Consider the following 22,729-nt stretch of genomic DNA (forward strand, 5'->3'; position numbering starts at 1 on the left):
AGAGAAAAAGTAGTGAATAAAAAAAGTTTTAAAATCCTATAAGTAGAATAATAAAATTCCAAATATAGCATACACTTAACAAACTACTATATATATATATTAAAACATTATCTTTAATTGAATTTATAAATAATAATTACATATACAGTAGGCAGTTACTAAAACAGACAATTACAGAAAAAAACAGAACAGAATAATCAATAGCTAAAACAATCATAACCCCCAAATTGTAAAGATATGTGAAAAACAAACCCAAGTGGGTTTGTTTATAATAAGAGGCATCTCAATTCTTTAGGAACAAGTAATAGGTTTATTCCATGCTGAAAAAAAGAAGAAAGAGAACACAACGTTTCGGCCGTGGAGCCTTCTTCAGGTGTGAGAGAGACAGGGCAGTAGGCAAAGGTAAAGTAGCGGGAGAACAAAGGTTGAGAGGGAGGAGGAGTGAGAGGCGGGAGCAGGGGACAGAAAGAGAGGCCAATCAAGAGGTGTGAAGTCAGAATGGGTGCAGAGAGGTGTGAAATGAAACTTCCAATGAATGGAGAAAATTTAAAAGAACAGTAATCTGTCGTTAAGGGAAGGGAGAATGTGTGATCCTAGCTGCAGAATAATTTTAGTTTCGGTGGTCTTTCTGATGTATGAGTTCGGAAAACCGTCTTTGAGAACACAGACGGAGAGATTAGAGTGGTCGTGGCCGTCAGAGGTGAAATGAGAAACAATGGGCTTGGAGAGATCTTTAATCTTCACAGCCCTGACGTGTTCTCTGAAGCGGTCTCCGAGTCTCCTTCCTGTTTCCCCAATGTAGATGGCTGGGCATTTACTGCAAGAGATACAGTAAATAAGGTTGCTGGAGGTACAAGATGCTGTCTGGGTGATCCGGAATTGTCCTGAGGGGCCTTGAATGAGTGTGGTGGTGGCTGTGTACTTGCAGGTGATACAGCGAGCTCTTTTGCAAGGGAAAGTGCCTGGTGTGGATGGTTGCTGAGGGCGGTCAAGGGAGCTGTGAACAAGGAGGTTACGCAGATTAGGTGGTCGGCGATATGAGATGATAGGGCGATCAGAAAAGAGGGCCCCAATGGAGGGATCATTCTGTAGGATGGAAAAGTTCTGGTTAATGGTCCTGGGGATAGGAAGTGTGTTAGGGTGGTAAGGAAGCACCAAAGGAATGCGGTTGTTACGGCGGGAGTTCCTGATCGGGTTGATGGTCCGGGGGGTGTTTTTGGCTCGGGCAAGGGCCCTGTCAATCACACTGGAAACAGGAAGGAGACTCGGAGACCGCTTCAGAGAACACGTCAGGGCTGTGAAGATTAAAGATCTCTCCAAGCCCATTGTTTCTCATTTCACCTCTGATGGCCACGACCACTCTAATCTCTCCGTCTGTGTTCTCAAAGACGGTTTTCCGAACTCATACATCAGAAAGACCACCGAAACTAAAATTATTCTGCAGCTAGGATCACACATTCTCCCTTCCCTTTACGACAGATTACTGTTCTTTTAAATTTTCTCCATTCATTGGAAGTTTCATTTCACACCTCTCTGCACCCATTCTGACTTCACACCTCTTGATTGGCCTCTCTTTCTGTCCCCTGCTCCCGCCTCTCACTCCTCCTCCCTCTCAACCTTTGTTCTCCCGCTACTTTACCTTTGCCTACTGCCCTGTCTCTCTCACACCTGAAGAAGGCTCCACGGCCGAAACGTTGTGTTCTCTTTCTTCTTTTTTTCAGCATGGAATAAGCCTATTACTTGTTCCTTTGCAGCCTACGCATGCTGACGCAGCTACCCACCTGAATCTCAATTCTTTGTTCACTGGCACAACTTTGGTGAAAATAATAATAAATCACGCACACTAGAATGGACAAATATTTATGAAAAATGAAAATAACACACAATAAAAACTACAACATAAAACAGATTTCCTCAGATGGTAGTTGAATATTGGGGATCCTGCGCACATTATCCCCTAACTTGATCTTGACTGGATGTTTGGTTCAGCATCTGAACCTGAATCATTGAATTTAACCCTTTTAACCTTCATTTGGTACATAACTGTATGTCTTCTTTAACCTTGTTGTACTTTTCGGGTAGTTAAGAAGAGAATGTGATTTCATTGGTCATTTTCAGCCACTCCATCCTTTTGTTTACTGGCAGGCCGACAATGAAACGAAAGAGGCTGCTTCTTCTGTGACAGCCTTCTCCTGTTTTCAACCAGATAACCACATATCTCTAGAAGTCCCTTTCTCCCAGATAGCTGACTTCCAAGTGTTGAGCTTTTAATCTTCCACAGCTAACTGTCTTATCCTGAGACTGAGTTTACCCTGAAATTCAACTTACTCAAGTCTGAGCTGATATTTCTCTCAGACAGCCCAGTTCTCTCTCACCCTCATCAGATCAGGGTTTCTGTAGCCTTTCTCAATCTTCTGTGGGGCTGCAGCTATAACTGGCCCCCTTCCAGGGTTTGATCCTTCACTAGGTCTCATTGTGAGAACCTGAGTCTCACTGTTAAACCTGACACTGAGAATGTTTATAACTGTTATACAGTACCTGACAGAGAGATCTGACTCCCCTGAGCCGACAATCAAGAGTCAGAGTCTCTCTATGAGACTCTGTTTCTCTCTGCCACAGCAGACAGCAAGATTCTGACTTCCTTGAGCAGTCAAGGACCGTTCACTCCCTGAACACTTACATCGAGAATTCTTGCTTCACACCGGTGAGTCTAATTCCCTAATAGCCTCATGAGGATTTAATACATATTCTACCCATGGAAGTTATGGAATATGGATATAAATATGGAAGCTAACTAGTGCAGCCAGAGAAAACCTATATGGACATTAAGAGATCACATAGACTCCACACAGAATGCCCAGTCCAGAATCCAACCTAAAATCCAAGAGCTGTGAGGCAGCAGTGCTGTCTGCTGCAACACTGTGTCACTGTGCAGGTACAATAAGACCTAATCAAGTCAATAAAGCCTGTAAATGCAATCAGTAATGTAACAACAGGGTTAGCTAGAAAAGCAGAGCAAAAGTCACATAAAATACAATTAAATAGAAGTGGACAGACAGTATTAACTGTGTTAAAATAATATTGGCATGTTCATAGTGTTGTAACAGACAAAGAAAATCTGGATTCCGAGATGAAGTTAAACAGATGAGTTTTATTGCATGCAAGGAACAATAAAACCGAAGTATTGTTCAAAGTACTGGTACAAAACGTCCAGTTTATATAGCCCTCTTCTGTTGCTTCTGAAGTAGCTCATTATTATGGTAATGGGGGAGGTTACGGTGTTTGGACAGTTCACAGACTTTGGCCAAATGGTCAGTGTTTCCTCAAGGTTTCCTTCCTTGAGAAGGGGTTATCCCCCTTTCCTGCCATAACTCTAAAGCTGGAATGTCTGGTGTCACAAGAAGTCCAGTCCTTGTGCAGAAATAAATCAGTTAACCCCTTTTTCACATCTTATATCTTTCTTCAATAAGTTTACAATAAAGGAGGGCAAGTAGTGAATATCATAAAAAGCACAAGAAGAAGCATGAATAATTCTAGCAGCATACTTTTATTTTTAAAGAAAATTAAACAAACGTAATGAAAATAAATAACAAAGGAAATTTACAATACAGTAATTAATATTTATATATACTGTATATTATAGTTTTTTTATTTTATCATACTCATTATTTATATTTTAATCTGACCTTTTTGTTTTTACATATTTTGTTTACTTTTAAAAATGTTATGCTTTTAAAGCTACATCTATTTTATAAAATCTAAAATTAAGGTATCTCTTTTCTAATTTATGCACTAATATTTCTTATTACTTATAATTCTATGTAATGTATGTATTTAAAAACAATTCAATTAATGTTATTCAGTGTTATGACATACATAATCTCATTTGGAGTTTTTGTAGCCATGTGATAAAGACATCCTGTCTCAACAATGTATTGATTGTATTAAATTAAATTGTTTGTCGCTAGTACAGTATGCATACAGTATTTTTTGTGCAGGAAAGTACTAATGGGTTAGTAAATATTTAATACTGTACCAATTTGTCTGACAACTACATGCAGCTTTGGTATATTAAGGATTCACTGACAAACCTTACAAGTTTTACAGATTAGTGCATTCCTATATCAGATTATTCTAAAAAGTTAAACATGGGAGTGTGTGACACCGCAGTGCTTACTATAGTATACCAACTGACTCCTTGCACATTCTAGATGGCTGCATCTGCACACAGGTTTAAAATTCAGGAATACGAATGGTGCCATATAAGGGTAGGTAGTTTATGAATGTTGTTTTTGTTTTCTATGTTTTAGCAATTTTTAAGGTATATTTGTAACACAGAAAGTAAAAGTATGGAGTTATGAGAAGCTCTTGTTGAGAGAGCAACATGATGCCTCGACAACCACAGCTAAAAGGAGTGAGTTCTAATGAGCCTCAGCTGTGGGAGGGTTTTAAGATCAAGTAATTCCCAGAGTGGAGACCAAGGCAGGCTGTCAGTCCTGATTTAGCTGCAGGCAAGAGCAGGTGTGAGGTGCTGCTAGTGTCAGTGGTGCCAAGTGGCTGCCTCATGAGGGAGAGAAGGTAGACTAATGGTAGTGAGGGGAGTTAAAGACGATCAATGGTCCTTTGAATAGTGAATAGCAAAAGGCAGTAGAAACCATGATAAGGGGCAAAGAATGAGAGCAACAATTCTGGAGGGGAATGTGGAGTTCTGGTGTAGGAGTTTTGTGAATTTACTGGGACAATTTCTTAATTGTAGCAGTAAACATGAGGTGATTCATTATGGCTATTAGAAAATCAATCGATCAGCGACGCACACACAGGTATTCAATACACGAGGTATATTTATTAATATATGAATTGCGCATGTAAAACATATAACAGCCTGCCTGGATACAGATGGTAGATCTTACTGTGAAGGTTATCAAAATGTAAGGTACAGTATATAATCACAAAGAGATACAAAATAAAAAATATGCTTCAGTATACCATTCGGCTATACTATCGTTAATCAGTTTAATTAATACCACTTCTACATTAGATACTCAGAAGTACTGTAAATACATTACTCATGAATTAAATTGATATCAACGTGTTGATGAAACAATTGAATTCTCAAGATGCAATGAAGAACATTGGGTTTACATATCCTCTGTATATGGATTTGGGTTTCCCAGCACAAACACCAAAAACCAGCTGGCGGCTGCTTCCAATCACTGCGGTGTTCGGTAGTTGTTTTATCAGTGTCCTCTGGCACTGAAGCAGAGAGATGAAGCCTCATTTAGGAAAGCACCTCAATGCTTAACTCTGTCTTATTAATAAGCATTGCCGCTACATTGGAATGAAAGAACAGGGCTGTCTAACAAGTCTGGTGAATATGAGTATGAGTGAGTATGTGTTTGTGGTAGTGTGCTCAAGAGAGTGCCGAGGGTGGTAGAGGGACTCTCCCCTTGGCAGTATGATCTCTATGGGGAAAGGGCATGGTCTATCTAGCCATACATCTATAGTATCTAGACTGAGGACCCATGGTATGTTAGGAGCTTGAGTGAGTTAGTAGTGGTGGCTGGGCACAAGATGTGCCAGCAGCTGTGTGTGCAAAGCCTAAGACATGAGAGTGAGGCATTAGAAAGGCTGTGTAGTTTTAATGGAGAAGTTTAAGTCTTGGCATGGAATGAGGTGCTAGTGAGACTCTGTGTAGCGAATGTGTCCGAGTCTGAACGTGAGAGTAAGATAAAAGATACTCTACATTGTCTTGTGTTGAGAGAGTGAGACCCAGACCCGTACTCTTGGAGTACGTCAATGGCTGGAAGCAGACCTTGAAGTCAGAGGAGTAATTGAGGGAAAGTGCCCATAGCCTTAGAGGATTGGGTGGCAGTCAGGGAGCAGGAGACTCCAGTGTAGCGTGCTCTCACGAGGCACCAGTTCCATAGGGGCTTGGGCATTTACCGGGACAATTATTAATTGTAGCAGTAAGTCACAAAATTGATTCTTTTAATGGCTTTAGAATCCAACCTTGCGGTCTAACTCAAACAACGCACACACACAGCTACTAATACACAAGAATACATTTATTAATACATAAAATATGCATATAAACAGATCTTATCGAGAGGGTTATCAGAATACAAAAGGTATATATTCAATCAGTCACAAAGAGTTACACATATCAAGAGGACATACGTTCAGGATATCATTCATTTAGAACGTTTCATAATTGAACTTGGTTATAACTTCTACATTAGATACTCAAAACAAGTACATAACTCTTAGGAATTAAATTGATATCAACTGGTTGGGATAACAATTGAATTCTCGAGCTGTAATGCAGTGAAGTTGAATACTCATCCAATCTCTGGGGATTCAGATCTCCTGCGGGCACAAAGAAGCAGTTGCAGGCTTGTTGCTGTCCAATCTGCGCTCTCTGGCTCCGTGCCAGGCTGTGCTGTGCGGTTTGCGACGGTGCGCTGCTGATGCTCTCTGAAGACTCGCTAGTAAGTGTTGGCTTTAACTAGCAAAGTTGTGCACAGGAGAAAAGTGACTGTGGGTCCTAGCAGGTCAGGAAGAAGACTGGTTTGTTCCTGATGAAGCGCTAGTTCTGAATAGTGATTCAGCTGTCCACAGTTCCGACCTGTTCACGAGGCTTGCTGCTGATGCTAACCTCGGGTGGATCCTTTGGTTACTCGTGGCAACCTCCGCTCTCGACTCTTAGAACAAAGGAAAGTTCTGGCATTCGGACACACTGGCCGTTACATGGTTGTCCGGGCTGAGTCTCAGGATGTTCAGGAGGCACGCTGCGAGAATGTCCTGCCCTTGGGAGCCTTTTTTGCTCCTGGGCTGTCCTGGCCTGGAATTTTCTCGCACCCCTGAAATTCTTCTTGGAATTCTCCTTCTCCAGGCTCTCTGTGTTGCCTGTTTTTACCTGGAGGAACTTCAGCTTGTTCATTGGCTGAAAGTTTCGTGGGCATCAGAGACCCACGTGGGTCACTCGGCCCTACCAGGCCCTGATTGATTGATCAAGGTGAGATATGAGTCACTTACTCCTGACACTTAGGAATGCAGTCCAGATGTCCATCTGGCACTCCCTAGACAGATAGGCGCCAATGGATGACCATTGATCGTGATAGCCAGGCTTAGCTAAGTGCATCCCCATCTGGGAGCTGTCCCTTATCGAAAGAAAACATCTTTAAATCAGCCTGCATGAATAGTTAGAAGAGAGATGAAGAGAGAGATAGGGCCTCATTTGGGAAAGCACAGCAACACTTAATTCTGTCTTATTAACAAGCATTGCCACTACACCAGTATAGAGAGTCATCTGGGAGCAGAAGATTAGTGAGTGATTATCCAGATTAGTGAGGGAGTGGGGGACTCTATGGTGGTAGCTAGGAGCAGGGAGGCTCCTAGAGAAGAGTGTCGGCGAGGTTCAGGGAATAGCTTTAAGAGTTGTGGTCTTAGTCATTGCCATGTTGGCCTGCTAGTAAGGTAAAGAAGGCAGTAGAGCTGCTCCGGGCAAACGGATTTGACTGAATTGAGGGCCTTCCATTGCTACTTCCCGACAGGGACCAGTCAGAAGGCAAGAGTACTAAAGGTGAAGCTTGTCGAGCCTGGGAATCATCAAGGGGTCAGCAATGCAAGGGATGTCAGTTATGATCCCAGAGGGGATTGTTGTAGGACAGTGGCAGTGGCATGTGTGAGTTAGAGACTGGAACTGAGAGTCTTCAATCTGAGGGTGCCGAGGGCTCTCAGGATGTGCACCACATGTCCTGGCGCCCTGACAAGGGGGCCATGGTCAGCAGCACTCTTGGAGGAGAGTGTGTGTAAGTTGAGGAATGAAGGTTACAGGGTTCTCCAGCAGGCTATGTGGGTCGTGTCTTGTGCGATGGACACGCCTGTTCGTGCCCACAGTGGTAGCAACAACCCCATGGCCTCACAATATATTTATGATGAAATAGCATAGAAACAATTTTCATTGTGTTGATTGCAAATGTAAAAAAAAGTCAAAGATCCAGAAAGCTAAAAAACTGGAAAAAAGAAAGGTAACACCTCTTCCATCCTCTGGCCCTCCTGTCTGCATGGAACAGGCTGAAGAGTGACTCATCCGTGAGGAACACCTGACTTCTGACTAGTCCATTGCAGCCTCTGTCTGGCCCAAGCCAGTCGGGTGTGACGTTTGGGAGGTGTGAGCAGAGGGCCTCTGACAGGTCGCCTTGCTCTAACACTAGCAGCATGGAGCCTCACTGTCCTGTCACTGATGCAGGCATTGTGACTCCCGGCAGTTTCAGCAGCAGTACAGGTGGCAGATCTGAAACAATCTCTCAGATGGAGCAGTCTGATGTGTCGGTTCTACTCTAGTGTGGTCACTCGAGGGTGACCAGATCTTGGACGGTCATCTGTCCTGCCGGTCTGCTGAAACCTTATCTGCAGTTGGGACACAGTGGAGCAGCTTACTCTATAGTGTCTGGCAACGCTGGCACATGATATGCCTGCCTGTAGCATGCCAATGGCCCTCTCCCTTACTTCTGGTGACATTCGAGGAATGCATTATGGAATGCACAGAAAACTGACTAAGTGTGGCCTTTTCTTGCAGTGACCTAAGCTTTGAATTTAGGCCTTTTTAAAGGTGACCTAATCAGGCATTGTTCCACCTGGACCTTGTTGGATAAAAGTGCACTTAACCATTTACATATTTAGACAATGTCCGCCTGGAATTTTCTCCCCCTTAAACATTTGTTATATTTCTGCAGCAGAACATAGCAGGAGCCTGGTTCAGGTCTTAAATTGAAGCTAACCCCCTTGGCTTTGAGTGTGAATAGTCAAATTTCTTATATTTCTTAATGTGTCCACTCAGCAAACAAGCATATGAAAAAAAACCCAAAAAACAGCTGGCGAACATGTTTTTTTCTTCTTCTTCAGAGGTCAGATTTTTCAACTATATGCATGTCAAGGGCCTGGGAATGATTTGAAAACCTTGTTCTAGGTAACTACTAGCTTGGATAAAAATCTGGGACAAATTGATCAATTAGAAAAAAATCTACATCATGTTTTGTGAAGACTGGACCTGGAATGAAATAAATAAATTAATAAAAAATCATGAAAATATTGAAAATAAGAATAATAACCATTGCAATTGCTATAAAAACCTTTAGACACTGCTAGAGAGCCTTTATCTGCTGTTATGTAATGAAAAAAACCTCAGAGTTGCCTTCTGGTGTTGGAAAAAAAGGAGCACTGATAAAAAACTAATTGATTACCACTTCTGAGTCAATCATTGACAGCTAAAAATGCAGCCTGAAGCTTCTGGAGGAAGTCTAACCCCCTAAGGGCTCTGAATGGCTGAAAATACAATGAAAGACAGCAGTTTTTACCAATCAGATCGTCTTATTTCTAGCGGTCGTTCTTCAAACATTTACTACGTAATCAATTACGTTTACTAGTCTCCAGCTCTTGAGATATACTAGTCTGGGTTATTTTGGATATATATCATGCTTCAGAATAAGGTAAAAACATGGGATATATATATATATTTGCTGGTTTTTGCTTTTGCGGTTTTGTTGGTAAAAATGTATGATATTGACATGCTGTGCTGGCCGGGTAGCCGGGTGTTTTTGTTGGGATTCTGCTAGTTCATTAATATATTGGTTTATTGCATAATAGTGTCATGTCTGTGAAAACAAACTTTATGGTTTTGTTGTGGTGATATTGGAGAATACGTGCATGTGCGTTGTTTATCTCGCGTTTATCTTAAAAATAAAAAGTGTCATCGGGGGAGACAGGAGTACCCCCCGGTGACCTCGATACGGACTAACAGCTTTCGTGTGATTGGCAAGTTGCAATGCCTCACTGCACAAGCTTTATTGTTGGTCAGAGGGCTTAAAACAAATTGACAACTTTTTGTAAAAGTATATATAGATGCAGCCGTTCAAACTTCGCGGTACAGACCCGTAACGCACGCATCTACCCACAAGCCACCGCGGCATACCGCGGTACATGATTGGCTGGCCAAAATGACTGACAGGGGCACTTAAAATGTTTAGGGAGAAATGGAATACTGGTGTGTATTTTTTTCTTTAAAATACCAATACCAACCATATACAGTTTACATGATATGTTTATGTTTCTAAATTAATATTGCATGTGAAAGGCATGGTGAATCAGAGATTCTCAATACTTACTTTGTATGATTGGAAATGAATACATGATCGGATCAATAAAATGCTGTGGTGTTACTTTTTGTCAATGAAAAATTAGTCTTTTCATTTACAAAGACGGTTACAAAGTAAGTGGACCAGGGTAATACCTTGAGGTTACAGCTTGTCCAAGGTCATTCATTATTAATATTATTAGTAATATCTTCAGTAAACACTTTGATGCATAAAATATTTCTGCATAATTAAAATATTTATGATAAAGGTGGTAGGTTGTGTACCTTTGTCCAACTGAGCAATCTTGCTTTTATAAAATATACCAACTTTTTAATGTTTAATGATTAACATGCTGTAATACACAGTTTAAAATTAATAGTCTAAAGAGTATACAACTTAAATTCTTAATTGGATAAAGATTGTCCCTCAGCAGTGATCGGGATTCGAAACTGGGTGTTTTCTGATGACAGCTCGAGGTTAAACTTTATTAGCTCCACCTGGCGGTTTTACAAGGTGATTCTGGATACTATTAACATAATTTAATTTAAATGCAGTAAAATGCAGTATGACACGAAATTACGTGTTCTGACCCGTTTTGATGGACACGCCCACCGCTTTGTACCGCAGCATACCCTGCTCGTTTTGAATGGCTGCATCTGTACAGCTCTGAGAGCTGAAAGGGAATTTAGGATGAGTCCATTGCCTCCCGACCATCACAGATGTCTCCCCCAGTTGATCCAGAGGATGCCAGAATCAGATACCCAGTCAGAGAGCTGAACCTGGCAGACTGAGCTGACATCACATCCCTGGCCTGGTCTTGGAGGAAACCCTCCATAGAGCACATTTGTTGAATCACCGGCTTTGGGGTCTGTGACTGATCCACTGTGTGGGGGTTTCCTGCCTCACCAGTTTTAGTGGGGCCCTTCCTCTCAGTTACGCCTCCGGGTAAAGGCACAGCTGTGTTCTGATGAGACTGCTTTACTTTTTCCTGACCTGCATCCTTGACTCCTTGTAGAGCTGTGTCACAGAACCATATGGCCATCTTTTCTTCTAGGGGGTCAGTAGCTGGTTCCATCCCAGAGCTGAGGGTCCCAGATTCAAGTCAGCGGGCTGCGATGAGGGGTTTAACTTGGGGCTGGTGCTTTGCAGTGCCAAAATCTCTCTTTGGTCACCAGTGATGCAAACAGCTGGCATCTCCCAGACCATTGTGCCTCACTTGGTTTCTTTTCTAGCTGACCACCTGGGACCATCCTTGTTCCACTGGCCAGTTCTGTTGAACTTTTTTTTTGTTTTCTTTTCCATTACTGTCTGGCTTGGGCTGATTAAGCCCTGTCGGTCAGTAATCAATTATTCTTTAATCACTTTTCCATTTTCATGTCCCATCACTTTCCCTCTGTCAAGGACCATCTGAGCCCTCAATCAGCCGGGTCTCCCTGGGTGTTCTGTCACTCTTCTGCTTGAACATGTCACAAGTTCTTGCTTTTACAATGAGGTAGAGAGAGAAAGGAAACTTCCCCTGTTGATGTAGATATAGGGGCAGAAAAATTAAATAATGAAATCAAAAAGTTTTAAAATCCTATAATTAAAATAATTAAATTACAAATCTAGCATAATATAAGTTAAAATATAAATATATAAAAATATGCTCTCCAGTAAAAACAGTAAACATTGGAGTGTGAGTACTGAGTATTAACTTTCATTGAATTTATAAATGACATTGTTATGTGTAGGGGTTACAAAAATAGACATTTACAGAAAAGAGTGTGATAATAAATAATTATAACTGCTAAATTGTAAAAATATCATGAGAATATACCTGAATATACTGAGAGGACACCCCAGACTCTCTATTAAGTATTGAACCGCTACTGTATATAACACCTACACAGACCAGCAGGAGAGACAGACCTTCCTTCTGCACCAAAGAGAAAATGACCTCCAGATAAATCTCTAATAATAATAATAATACAATTAATGTATATACTGTAGCAGATTCCATTCCAATGAATCTCAATGTGCTTTACATAAAAGAAAAGCTAAAAAAGAAGTCAAGCAACTTAATATTACAGTAACTAAAAAGGAAAAAGATATCAAATTAGTATATAGTACTGGAAGTTGATAGGTTTGCTGGAAAAGAAGGGTTTTAAGATCTATTTTAAAATTTCTGGTGGAAATTGCTTGTCTGAGGTGATGCTTTGCTAGAACAGGGATGATATGATCTGATTAGCCCTAACAAAATACGGTACTATACATTTCATTACCCTACACTGTACTGTTCAGTAATGCAAAATAAAATACGTAGTAAATAATGAAATAAAATCACTTTGGTGTTTCCCTGACAACTATATTACAGGTTACTTTTAATTTTCAGCACAAAAACACAAGAAGAGAATAAAGTTCAGACTTATGTAACACAGGAAAAGGGTGTTCCTGTATCATATCCACTCATAGTCTGCTTTTTTCAGGACTAAAACAGTCCATTTCTTTCAGAGGCTCCCAATGCATTATGTTTTGTATCTTTAAATTGTCACCTGCTGAAGGCTGTGCTGAAGAGATAATGTGGTCAATTTAAATCCATTTAACTTGCATTAAAAACCTTAGGAGTTTCTGACAGATTCCCCTTTGATGGTAGCTAAATGTTAGGAACTTGCACACATTAACTCCTGACATGACTGGATCTTTTTTCTGCGTCTGGACCTATATCATTGTATGTAACTTCTTTAACTCGAATTCATCTGTAACTGTACGCCTTTCTTAACCTTGTTTTACTTCAAGAATAAGTTGCAGTGGAATAAAGCCTCAACTCTGTCATGTCCATTTTGCCCACTCTCTCTTCTTTTTAATGACAAGCCGACACGGAAACACTGGGGCTGCGACTTTCATGAAAACCAACTTCTCCTCTCAAATAAGCAAATAACACAAATCTCTAGGAGTTTCCTTCTCTCATATAACTCACTCCTAGTTCTGGAGCTTTTAAGTTTGTACTAATACCAAATATTTCTCCACAAAGTTTCCCTTGAAATTCGACTGACTGTCTTACTCAAACCTGAGCAGACATTTCCCTCAGACAGCCCTGTTCTCGCACACCTTCAGAACAGGCTGTCAGTAGCCTTTCTCAGTCTCCTCCAGGGCTGCAGCTGGTACTGGGCTCCTTCTGGGGTTTGATTTTTCACTAGGTCTCATTGCAAGAGCCTGAGTCTTACTGCCAAACCTCAAAGTAAGGACCTGAACACTAGCCCTAGGTCTCGGCATGAGACTTGTCTTTTCATTGTCATGTCTGTCAGTGGGGAAGTCTGACTCCCCTGAGCCGACAGGGACCATTCACTCCCTGAATGCTCACATAGGAAAGCCTGGCTTCACACAGGTGACCCCAATCCCCTAATAAACTCCTGCTGATTGAAAGCACATACAGTACTCCCCTAGAGTATTTATATGCCTCCCTCTAGTGTCCTGTTTGTATACTTGACACTCCAGATCCAGTTTCCCTGTTACTGAGACATAGAAAACTTAAACTGTTTTAATAAGTATCCTCTGCAAGGTCTGAGATGTCAATTTTACTTCATTAATGTTTTCTTGCTGTTGTGATACTGAAATAAACCTTATTTTTGCCTCAATTACAATATTCATTTCTTTTTTCACATATCCTCTGTTGTTCTTTCTAATATCTTTTTAACCCATGCTTGTTCCAGTTTATTATACTCTGTATAATATGTTGAACATCATCTCCAATCCTTTCTTAATGATTTTCGATCTTTTATTCAAATATCTGAACCACTGTTTTTAAACAGTTTCATTATGTTAGTTGTGAAAGACTAATGGCTGTTCAGAGGTATACTTTCTGACTGCACAAAGTCCTGCAGAGCTACTGTAGGTTAAACTACCTGCTGCAGCTGCTCCTGTAAGAACCATACTCTGACTCTAACAGCCAGCTACTGATCCTCAGTTAACTGTTCCCAGCTGCTGGAGCACATGTGTCCTCGTGGAGCTCTGCGTCCCTGATCATGTAAACTCCACTGCTGCTTCAGCTGGGCTTCTTGAACCAGGTCCTGCTCTGTTGCTTTCCCTCCTGTCAGCATACCTTTAGAAACCCACATTAAGCTGAGCTCCTTTCCTCTGAGCCCAGTGCACACTGGGATCCAGTTCTTCTCCCCTTTGTTGTTGCAACTGGTTCCCCATCTGAATTTCTACCCATCTTCTTCTTCCTCTTCTTCAGTGGGCTGCAGACTTTTGGCACCACCTCAATCTTTCAAAATTACTAAATAAATAAAGCAAAATTACTCTGTCATATATGTAAAAATTAGTTTATTTTGAACTATGAATTAGTTTATTCTGCCTTTTGTGAATAGTTTTTTTTTCAAGATTTATGTACACATTAACATAATCTATATTTAGTCCTACTACTATTTTACATAATTGTTACAGCAGGAACAGTAGCAACTGTATTTGTACTGTATGTGTAAGTAACTTTTAGAAAGTAACCTCTTGCCATAACAACAAATGTTTATGTTACTTATAAAGCCTTAATGAAGCCTGCCCTGTACAAGAGTGGTATCCAAAATCCTACAAACTATAAGAGTTTATGATGTCCTAATTAGAAGTTAAAAAATCCTGATTGTGAGACAATGTATGATTTTTTTTCCTCATAGCACCAGAACACTGCTGTAGATAGTATAAAGCCTAACAATGTGACTCAACAATATGCCAGACAAATTATTCCACAAATAAATAGAATGCTTATACAATGTATTGTAAAATCACCTACATCAACATAGAAGCTGCTTGTCTTTCAAAATTTATTTGAAAGACTAAATTGAAAATCCTCAGACTGAACCTGTGTTGTAATACTGTACAACCCCAACAACTGCATCACTGGTACAACACACAGGTACATGTATGACTCACAATATTAGGTGATAAACAGTAGAAGCTCGGTTATTTTTACCATTGTACTATCAGTCACAACAGACACATATTTTGAAACATTCTTTAAAAAAAAGCTTTTAAAACAGAAGTTATTAACCCTTTCTGTAACCCTTGTGTGTGAGATCATGGTGTGCATCATGTGTTCAAACTACTGACCTGTTTTTTGTTGGTTTTTAAATATAACATGTTTTTAAAGTTACTATGTATAATATATTTTACAATCAAAAACTAAAATGAAATTGTTTTCTAATTGGTGTATACCGTACACAATTACTAATGATTCTGTAAACTGTATTTGTAGAAAGAAACAATAAATTAAATTAGTGTTTCTGTTCTGTATGACTGGTTGATCAAGGTGAGTGATGAGTAACAATGACCTCTGATATCTAGGACTGCAATCCAGATGTTCCCAAGAATCTCACCACAGAGTTGAGCATGAGAGAGATGGGGCCTCATTTAGGAAAGCACAGCAACACCTTATTCTGTCTTATTAATAAGCATTGCTGCTACTGTGGTATGGCAGTGGTATGATTTGGCACATCTGTTGTTGTTTTGCACATTACCTGTTACATGCTGTTGTTTTGCACACCATCTGTTGTTGTTTTGCACATTGCCTGTTGTCTCTGTCTTTCTTTTCTTACACAATTGTATTCTTGTCTTTTGTACTACTTACCATCTGAGAGCCAGCTAAATAGCATTTCATTATACCATATACCTGTGTATGACTATAATGACAATAAACGTGAACTTGAACTTGATGATGAGACATTTACTACATTAACAGTGAAACATACCACTACACTTCCATTCACAACTCATACTATTATAATTTAACTAACAAACATTAACGTAACAGCCTAGTCTAGCACATTAAAGAGCCATTAAAGGGAATTATTTACTCACATTTAAATATGTATAATGAAACAATATGTCGCCCTGCACATTGAGGGGTCCCCTGGTGATCTCAGGTCTGTTTGCAGGTACAGTAAACCCTCAGTTTGACATGCTTCTCATAACACACTGTGGATTAACCACACAAAATCTGTTAAACGGGTATTTTGTTTGTAAAATCAGAAATGCCTTTCCTTTCCCTGCAATAATGAGGGAATTCACAAATATTAAAATAAGGTTAAAATAGTTTGAAAAATAAAATTCAGGAATATAAGTAGTGCACTATTGGGCTGGGTCACGTGCTTGATGGGTTCCATATGTTTCAGTGAATCTTATACAGTACAGTATATTTATGACACATTAAATATAGAGCTTGTGCTGTATATTTATGACATAAGACAATTTTCATAGTGATTATTGTAATTCTTAAAAATATAAGTCAAAAGATACAGAAAACAAATATTTTAGTATAATCTATATATAATTGTGTGTTTTGGGTTGAAAAAAAGTCACTGCAATTTAACAGACATTCAACAATAATGGACCCCTTCCTCTATTAGTCTGTTAAACCAAGGATTTACTGTGTTCACCCACCCTTGTTTCTTGAATTTCATTATCGTTGATTATATTTCTCCTGTGTGTTACTGTACTGTTACTTTATTTTTATCAATCAAATACATGTGATTCTGATGGTAATTGGGTACATGTGAGCTAATTAAGAATCACTGCTACAAGTGGGTGGACTCTTATCCACTATTAGTTTGCTAAAAATGTTGTAGAATATTGTTCACTTGGATGTTGAAGGTAGGATGTCAGGTCCAAACTATTAGGCAAAAAAAGTTGACCATTTTTAAAGGGAGTTCTATAGACACTGTATATGTACTCTTGTAGTGAGTTTACTGTTCACATTCTGTTGTTGTATTAATAAATTATTTATTATGTACTTTTAATCCATGTGCAAATATTGCTTTTACTGTACCAATTTCTAATTGATCTGATAAATTCAATTATCACATCAATTCAGTGAATACATATTTTAAATATTTTTTTAAGAATAGTGTATTCCAGTTAATATTGTGACTCATTTGGCTTTTGCCACAACGGTCTGTAAACATCATGAATTAATTTCAGCTCAGCTTTCCAATATCTAGAGTAGTAAAGTAGTCTTCATTCTTAGGAATGGAAATATCCCCTGTGTGGAAACTCTCCTTATGACAGGGTGAGTCTGTCAGGCTGTGAGAGAGCAGAACATGACTATCAGAGGGACATTAAAAATGAGGAGCTGCTGTCTGGAGCTCTGATGGACTATGTCTGTGACTTGATTTTATCTGTGTCCATCTGTTCTGATTGTGTCTTACTCTTGCAAATTTAAACCTCAATAGCTGGTGTCCCTATAAGAGATATATCAATACACTGCCAGGGTTTCTCCTGCAGCCTCAGACTGTGTCTTTACTATCATGTGTTCTGTCTGTTTCAGGGTGGCTGCAGACACTGAAAGACAAACACAAGGAAACTCTAAAGAGGAAGCTTGAAGTTGTGTCTGAGGGAATTGCTAAGCCAGGAGAGCAGACCCTCCTCAATGATGTCTTTACACACGTGTGGATAACTGAGGGCAGCTGTGTTGAGGTGAACCATGGACATGAGGTCATGCAGGTAGAGACCGTCTCCAAAATCACGAAATCAGAGATCCGCTCCATCAAGTGCAGCGATATTTTCAAGCCACTGCCAGGGCAGACAAGACCCATTAGGACTGTACTGATGAAGGGAGTCGCTGGCATCGGGAAAACATTCTCTGTGCAGAAATTTATTCTCGACTGGGCTACTGGAAAAGACACCCAGGACTTTGATTTTATATTTTTTCTTCCATTCTGTAAATTGAATTTGATCAAATCAGAAATGAGTTTACAGGAACTTGTTCAGTGTTTCTGCCCAGAAATTAAATCATCTGCTAATATTTTAGACCGTTGTAAAGTCCTGTTCATCTTTGATGGTCTGGATGGAAGCAGACATCCTTTGAACTTTAGAAGAAACCAGATCTGCTCTGATGTGAAAAAAACAACTTCAGTGGACATTTTGATAATAAACCTCATCAATGGTAACTTTCCTGTTGACACCTCCATCTGGATCACTTCCAGAATGGCTGCAGCAGGTCAGATCCCTCCAGAGCTCATCAGCAGGGTGACAGAAGTCCAGGGGTTTGAAGACCAGCAGAAGGAAGAGTACATCAGAAAGAAGTGTAAGGAAAGAGCTCTAGCAGACAGAATAATTTCACATTTAAAGACACAGAGGAGTCTTTACATGATGTGTCATGTCCCTGTTTTCTGCTGGATTGTAGTAACTATTCTGGAGCACGCATTGGAAGAGAACACTGGGGAGAGTCCAAGAACTCTGACAGATTTCTATACAAATTTTCTGCTTGTCTTACTGACGGCAAAGGAAGAGAAAGAAGAGAAAGAAAATGTCCTCAAGTCACATCACGAAGCAATTCTGAAGCTGGGAAAGCTGGCATTTGAAAGTCTGGAGAAAAACATAATTGTGTTCAATGACAAAGATCTGAAAAAGTACAACATTGATCTTAACAACTGTTCACTTCACTCAGGGTTGTTCAAGGAAATATTCAAACAAGATTCAGTCTTATTTCAGGAAAAGGTGTACTCCTTTTTACACCTGACTGTCCAGGAGTATTATGCAGCTCTGTATGTTCTAGGTTCCCATCAAAACAGCAATATTAACCCACTGGAGAAAGGAAACTCACCAGCCTCCACACTGTTCCACTTAAATGAAGTTGTCCTGGGAAGGGCCATCCAGAGCAGGACTGGTCACCTTGACCTGTTTGTCCGATTCCTTTTGGGAATGGGAATGAAGAACAACCAGGAGCTTTTGAAGGGATTCCTGTCACACATTCAAAATTACCCCAGTGACATCCAGAAAACAACAGAACACATCAAGAAACTCATTAGAGAAACGTCCTCTCCTGAAAGATGCATCAACCTTTTCCACTGTCTGAGTGAACTGAAGGACAAGTCTTTAATGGATGAGTTCAATGTGACTCTGGATAAAGTAAAACATTCAAGACAAAGACTTTCACCTTCCCAGTGTTCAGCACTCGCCTATTTCTCACTGCTGTCTGAGAAAGAGATTGATGTCTTTGACATGAGTGAATATGCTACATCAGAGGAGTGTACAGGGAGATTGCTACCTGTGGCAAAGATAACAAAAACCCTTAGGTAAGTACCTCAGATTTACTTTACATACAAGATCCGAACTTATACTCTAGAACAGTTTTTAATTTTCAACATTAAATCCCTCAATTAACTATTTTTTACTTTTTAAAAATTATGTATAAAAATAATTTGTTATTGATTGTATGGTACAATGTCTTAACATATATATATAATATATATATACATAAATATATGGAAAAATTCACAATTCATCCTTCAGACACTCCAGCTGCAGGTGTAATGCATCATGTTACTATTTCTATTCTGAGTTTTTTTTTCTTTTTTTGGAGCTGCTGGGCAAAGATGTACTTGACCCCCAGCTCTCATGTGCACAGTCCAGGGCCTCGCTCTGTCATCATGTGCTTTTACCTGTATGAAGTCAGGGAATTGCTGCTGCGGGCATCGAAGGTTCATGCCATTTTCGAGACCTCCGTGTACTACTCATTTCCAGGGCAACTGTTTTGGAAAGGGGTTTGGTTGGGCTGGGGGAGGCTGTAGGGATTTTGTTTTCTTTCTGACTTTTTTCTGTTTATTTTATGGTCTAGTTTTTTAATTATTTTGATATTCCACTATATCACTATCCCTCATTGACTAGTGTATTTTATAATATGCCTCATACTGAATTGTAATTAATCAAATTCATACAGACAGCTTTGTGAGCTGGAATCCTAAAGGTTTAAATCATCCAGTAAAATGATTTAAGAATGAATGACAGCTGAAGGTAGGAATTGCATTCCTTCTGAAAACTTTGTCTTATCTCTGACTAGTTTGTGTCTGTAGAAATTGCACAAGTCAGACTTGCTACAGCCTGAAGCAGGCAAGGACTGTACAGATGAAGCCCCTATACACCACTGCAGTACATCGCCCACAGAAAGATCACTGGCCAAAGAAGATCGATAGGTGGCACTTGTAGTGCATTAGACATTAGAGAAAACATCAGCTTTATTTAATATGTTGCCTTATTTCTTTAAATGCACTTAGTATAGAATATTAATATCCAATCATTTAAATAAATTTTTGGAAGCTGAAAATAATAAGTTTCTTAACATCATTAACAATATTAATTTATTATTTAAAATATGGCTGCTGGCTGAAATATATATATATATGAAATAAAATCTATCTAGCTGGTAGTGATTGCATATTCTACATTTTTCATATACATTGGTAAGGAATTGTTTAACTCAGTCACCTGTGGTTTTCTTGGAAATATGCTTGTTTTAAATACATTTTGCTGTTTTTATTGTTGTAATGGAAAATGAAAGGCTTGTGAACTGAGTGATGTTTAGGTTAAGTGGTAGAATTTTCACCTGTGAGACAGCTCTGACCAATTCCTGACCAATGCAATATTTTACTATCAAAGAAAGACTCTTTTTTTAGTAATAAAATACGATAATGTGTACTATACTGAGTTATTATTATTATATATCACAGTGAAATATTAAAATAGTATACTATTTAGCAAAATAGTAAGCAAAATGTGAATACTGTGAGTAAAAATCAGCTCTACCAGATATTCAGAAAGAGTCAGAGAATTTAAAGATGTTTACAACTCACAGTTGAGGTTTTTAAAAGCATGTTTGATTTTAAATACTAATCATTAAGGCCACTATGCATAATATATTTTATAAGTAAATTTTAAAAAAGAAAGAGGAATTAATAAGACAAAAATGACAAACTTTTTTTGATATTTTGATATTCTACAACAATCTTCCTCCTCCCCCTTCTTCTCCACTTTGATGATGAGGACACTGGGACCCCTGCAGAGTGAGAAGGGGGCAAAGAGGAGGAGAAGGGGTGTAACAGATGAAACATGAAAAAAGAGGGATTTGATATCATGACAATTTCAATGAGACAGGTCATGTTGCAGTATGACCATAATGTTCTTTAGCATTTAAATACATTTGGAGATTTACATGGTTTAAACTGAAGAACAGTGCTTTTCACTGTAGCATGAACAGGAATCTGTTTCTCAAAGTGAGACTACTCAACCAGATAGCTTTAGTAAATTGTATTAAGTATTTTCAGATTGATTTCATAAAGCAAGATCAAATTGTATGTATTTGGTTAAGTGACTACAGTAGCTCCAGGAACTCATGTATGAACTGGCTTCATCACTATGTTCCTCTCCCCACTGATAGGTGGTGTGCAGTGAGCATACTGGTGCACTTTGGCTGCCTTTGCATTATCATGTGGTTGCTACACATTGGTGGTGGTGGAGGGGAGTCCCCATTATCTGTAAAATCCTTTGAATTGAGTGTCCCAGCTGCAGTTCTATCCATTTTGAATACTCTTGAGATGTGTCAGTTTGCATCTATACAATCTGTAGGAAATGTGCTTTTCCTGCAGGAATTAAGAATTATTTATTATATATTAAAATATATGTCTGTTAAATATTCACTTTACATTCACAGTCTCTTAAGCCTTTTGAAGATGACTGCCAAGTTTCAAACTTTGTCATCACATTTGTACTGGGGGGTGTGTCTGATACAGCTCTGTGAAAGCTGCCCCCCCCCCCCCCCATAAGCAGCACCCAGGGGAAACCCATGTGAACACGGGGAGAACATGCAAGCTCCACACAAAAGGCCCACCAGGAATTGAACTCTTTCAATTGAGCTACCACAAATTGAGCAGTAATGAATGAGACTGGTTGTTCTACACTTTGTAGGGGGGCTGAGTGATGTCACCCATCCCTCATAAAAATAAGATACTAGATCTCAGAAATGGAAGGAGCACAAACACTAGTGCCAGGTCATGTCGGTGATGCCACCTTGCATCAAAGAGGCAAAAGGTAGCTGGACCCAGTTGCTCTGTGACCTGCATATGGGGAAGACCATAGATGTCTGAGCTGGATATGCCCAGAGTCTGTCCTGGGAAAGTAGAAGTTTGTATCCGAGCATGAAGGTGGCTGGTGAGCTGCTAGTCGTGGCGAGCTGTATGGCCCTGTAATGGAGCAGGGCCTGCATGGCTGAATTCAAGTTCAGTACTTTATGTCCTTAACTAGCTGTATGGAAATAGATTCAGTGAGCTCATACAGTTAAAGAATACAATACAAATATGCAACATAAATCCAATAACAGAATACATCCACTCTGCACATTCACAAAACACCCTAAACAAACACCAGTTAAAAAATAAATAACAGTGAGATAAATAACAGTGGGGCCTAAAGGAGCTGCACAAAAATCTCAGAGTTGAAGTGCATAGTTTATGCATCTCACAGCCTCCAGATAGGTGCTGTTACAGAACCTAGTAGTCCTTGTCTTAATAGACCTTATCTACTTATCAGAGGGGAGAGAAGTAGACAGAGGTTGGGCAGTATATGAAGGGTCAATGAGAATCTTCACAGCTTTGCATTTCAGAAACCACAGAAGGAAAGTGACATCCTATAGTTTTGGAAGTGATATACACTACTCTCTCTACCTGCTTCTTGTCCAGGGCAGAAGTGTTGCCATACCGCACAGTGATGCAGAAGGTCAAAACACTCTCGATGACAGATCACTGTTACAGAGATTTATTGCTTCCTATGACTATCTCAGGAAGAACAGCCTCTGG

The 22,729-nt window shown here is 39.6% G+C and overlaps 1 protein-coding gene across 1 annotated transcript in view; it reads left to right on the forward strand.

Annotated features, from left to right (window-relative positions):
• Positions 1-22,729, forward strand: part of LOC102697920 (NACHT, LRR and PYD domains-containing protein 3-like) — a 158,442-nt gene that overhangs the window by 32,013 nt on the left and 103,700 nt on the right. Inside the window, exon 8 of the mRNA XM_069180090.1 lies at positions 17,428-19,177. Coding sequence (XP_069036191.1) covers positions 17,428-19,177 — 1,750 coding nt within the window. The remainder of the gene's footprint in view (positions 1-17,427; positions 19,178-22,729) is intronic.

This window comes from Lepisosteus oculatus, chromosome 18 (genome assembly GCF_040954835.1).
Source record: "Lepisosteus oculatus isolate fLepOcu1 chromosome 18, fLepOcu1.hap2, whole genome shotgun sequence".
Classification (NCBI taxonomy): Eukaryota; Metazoa; Chordata; class Actinopteri; order Semionotiformes; family Lepisosteidae; genus Lepisosteus; species Lepisosteus oculatus.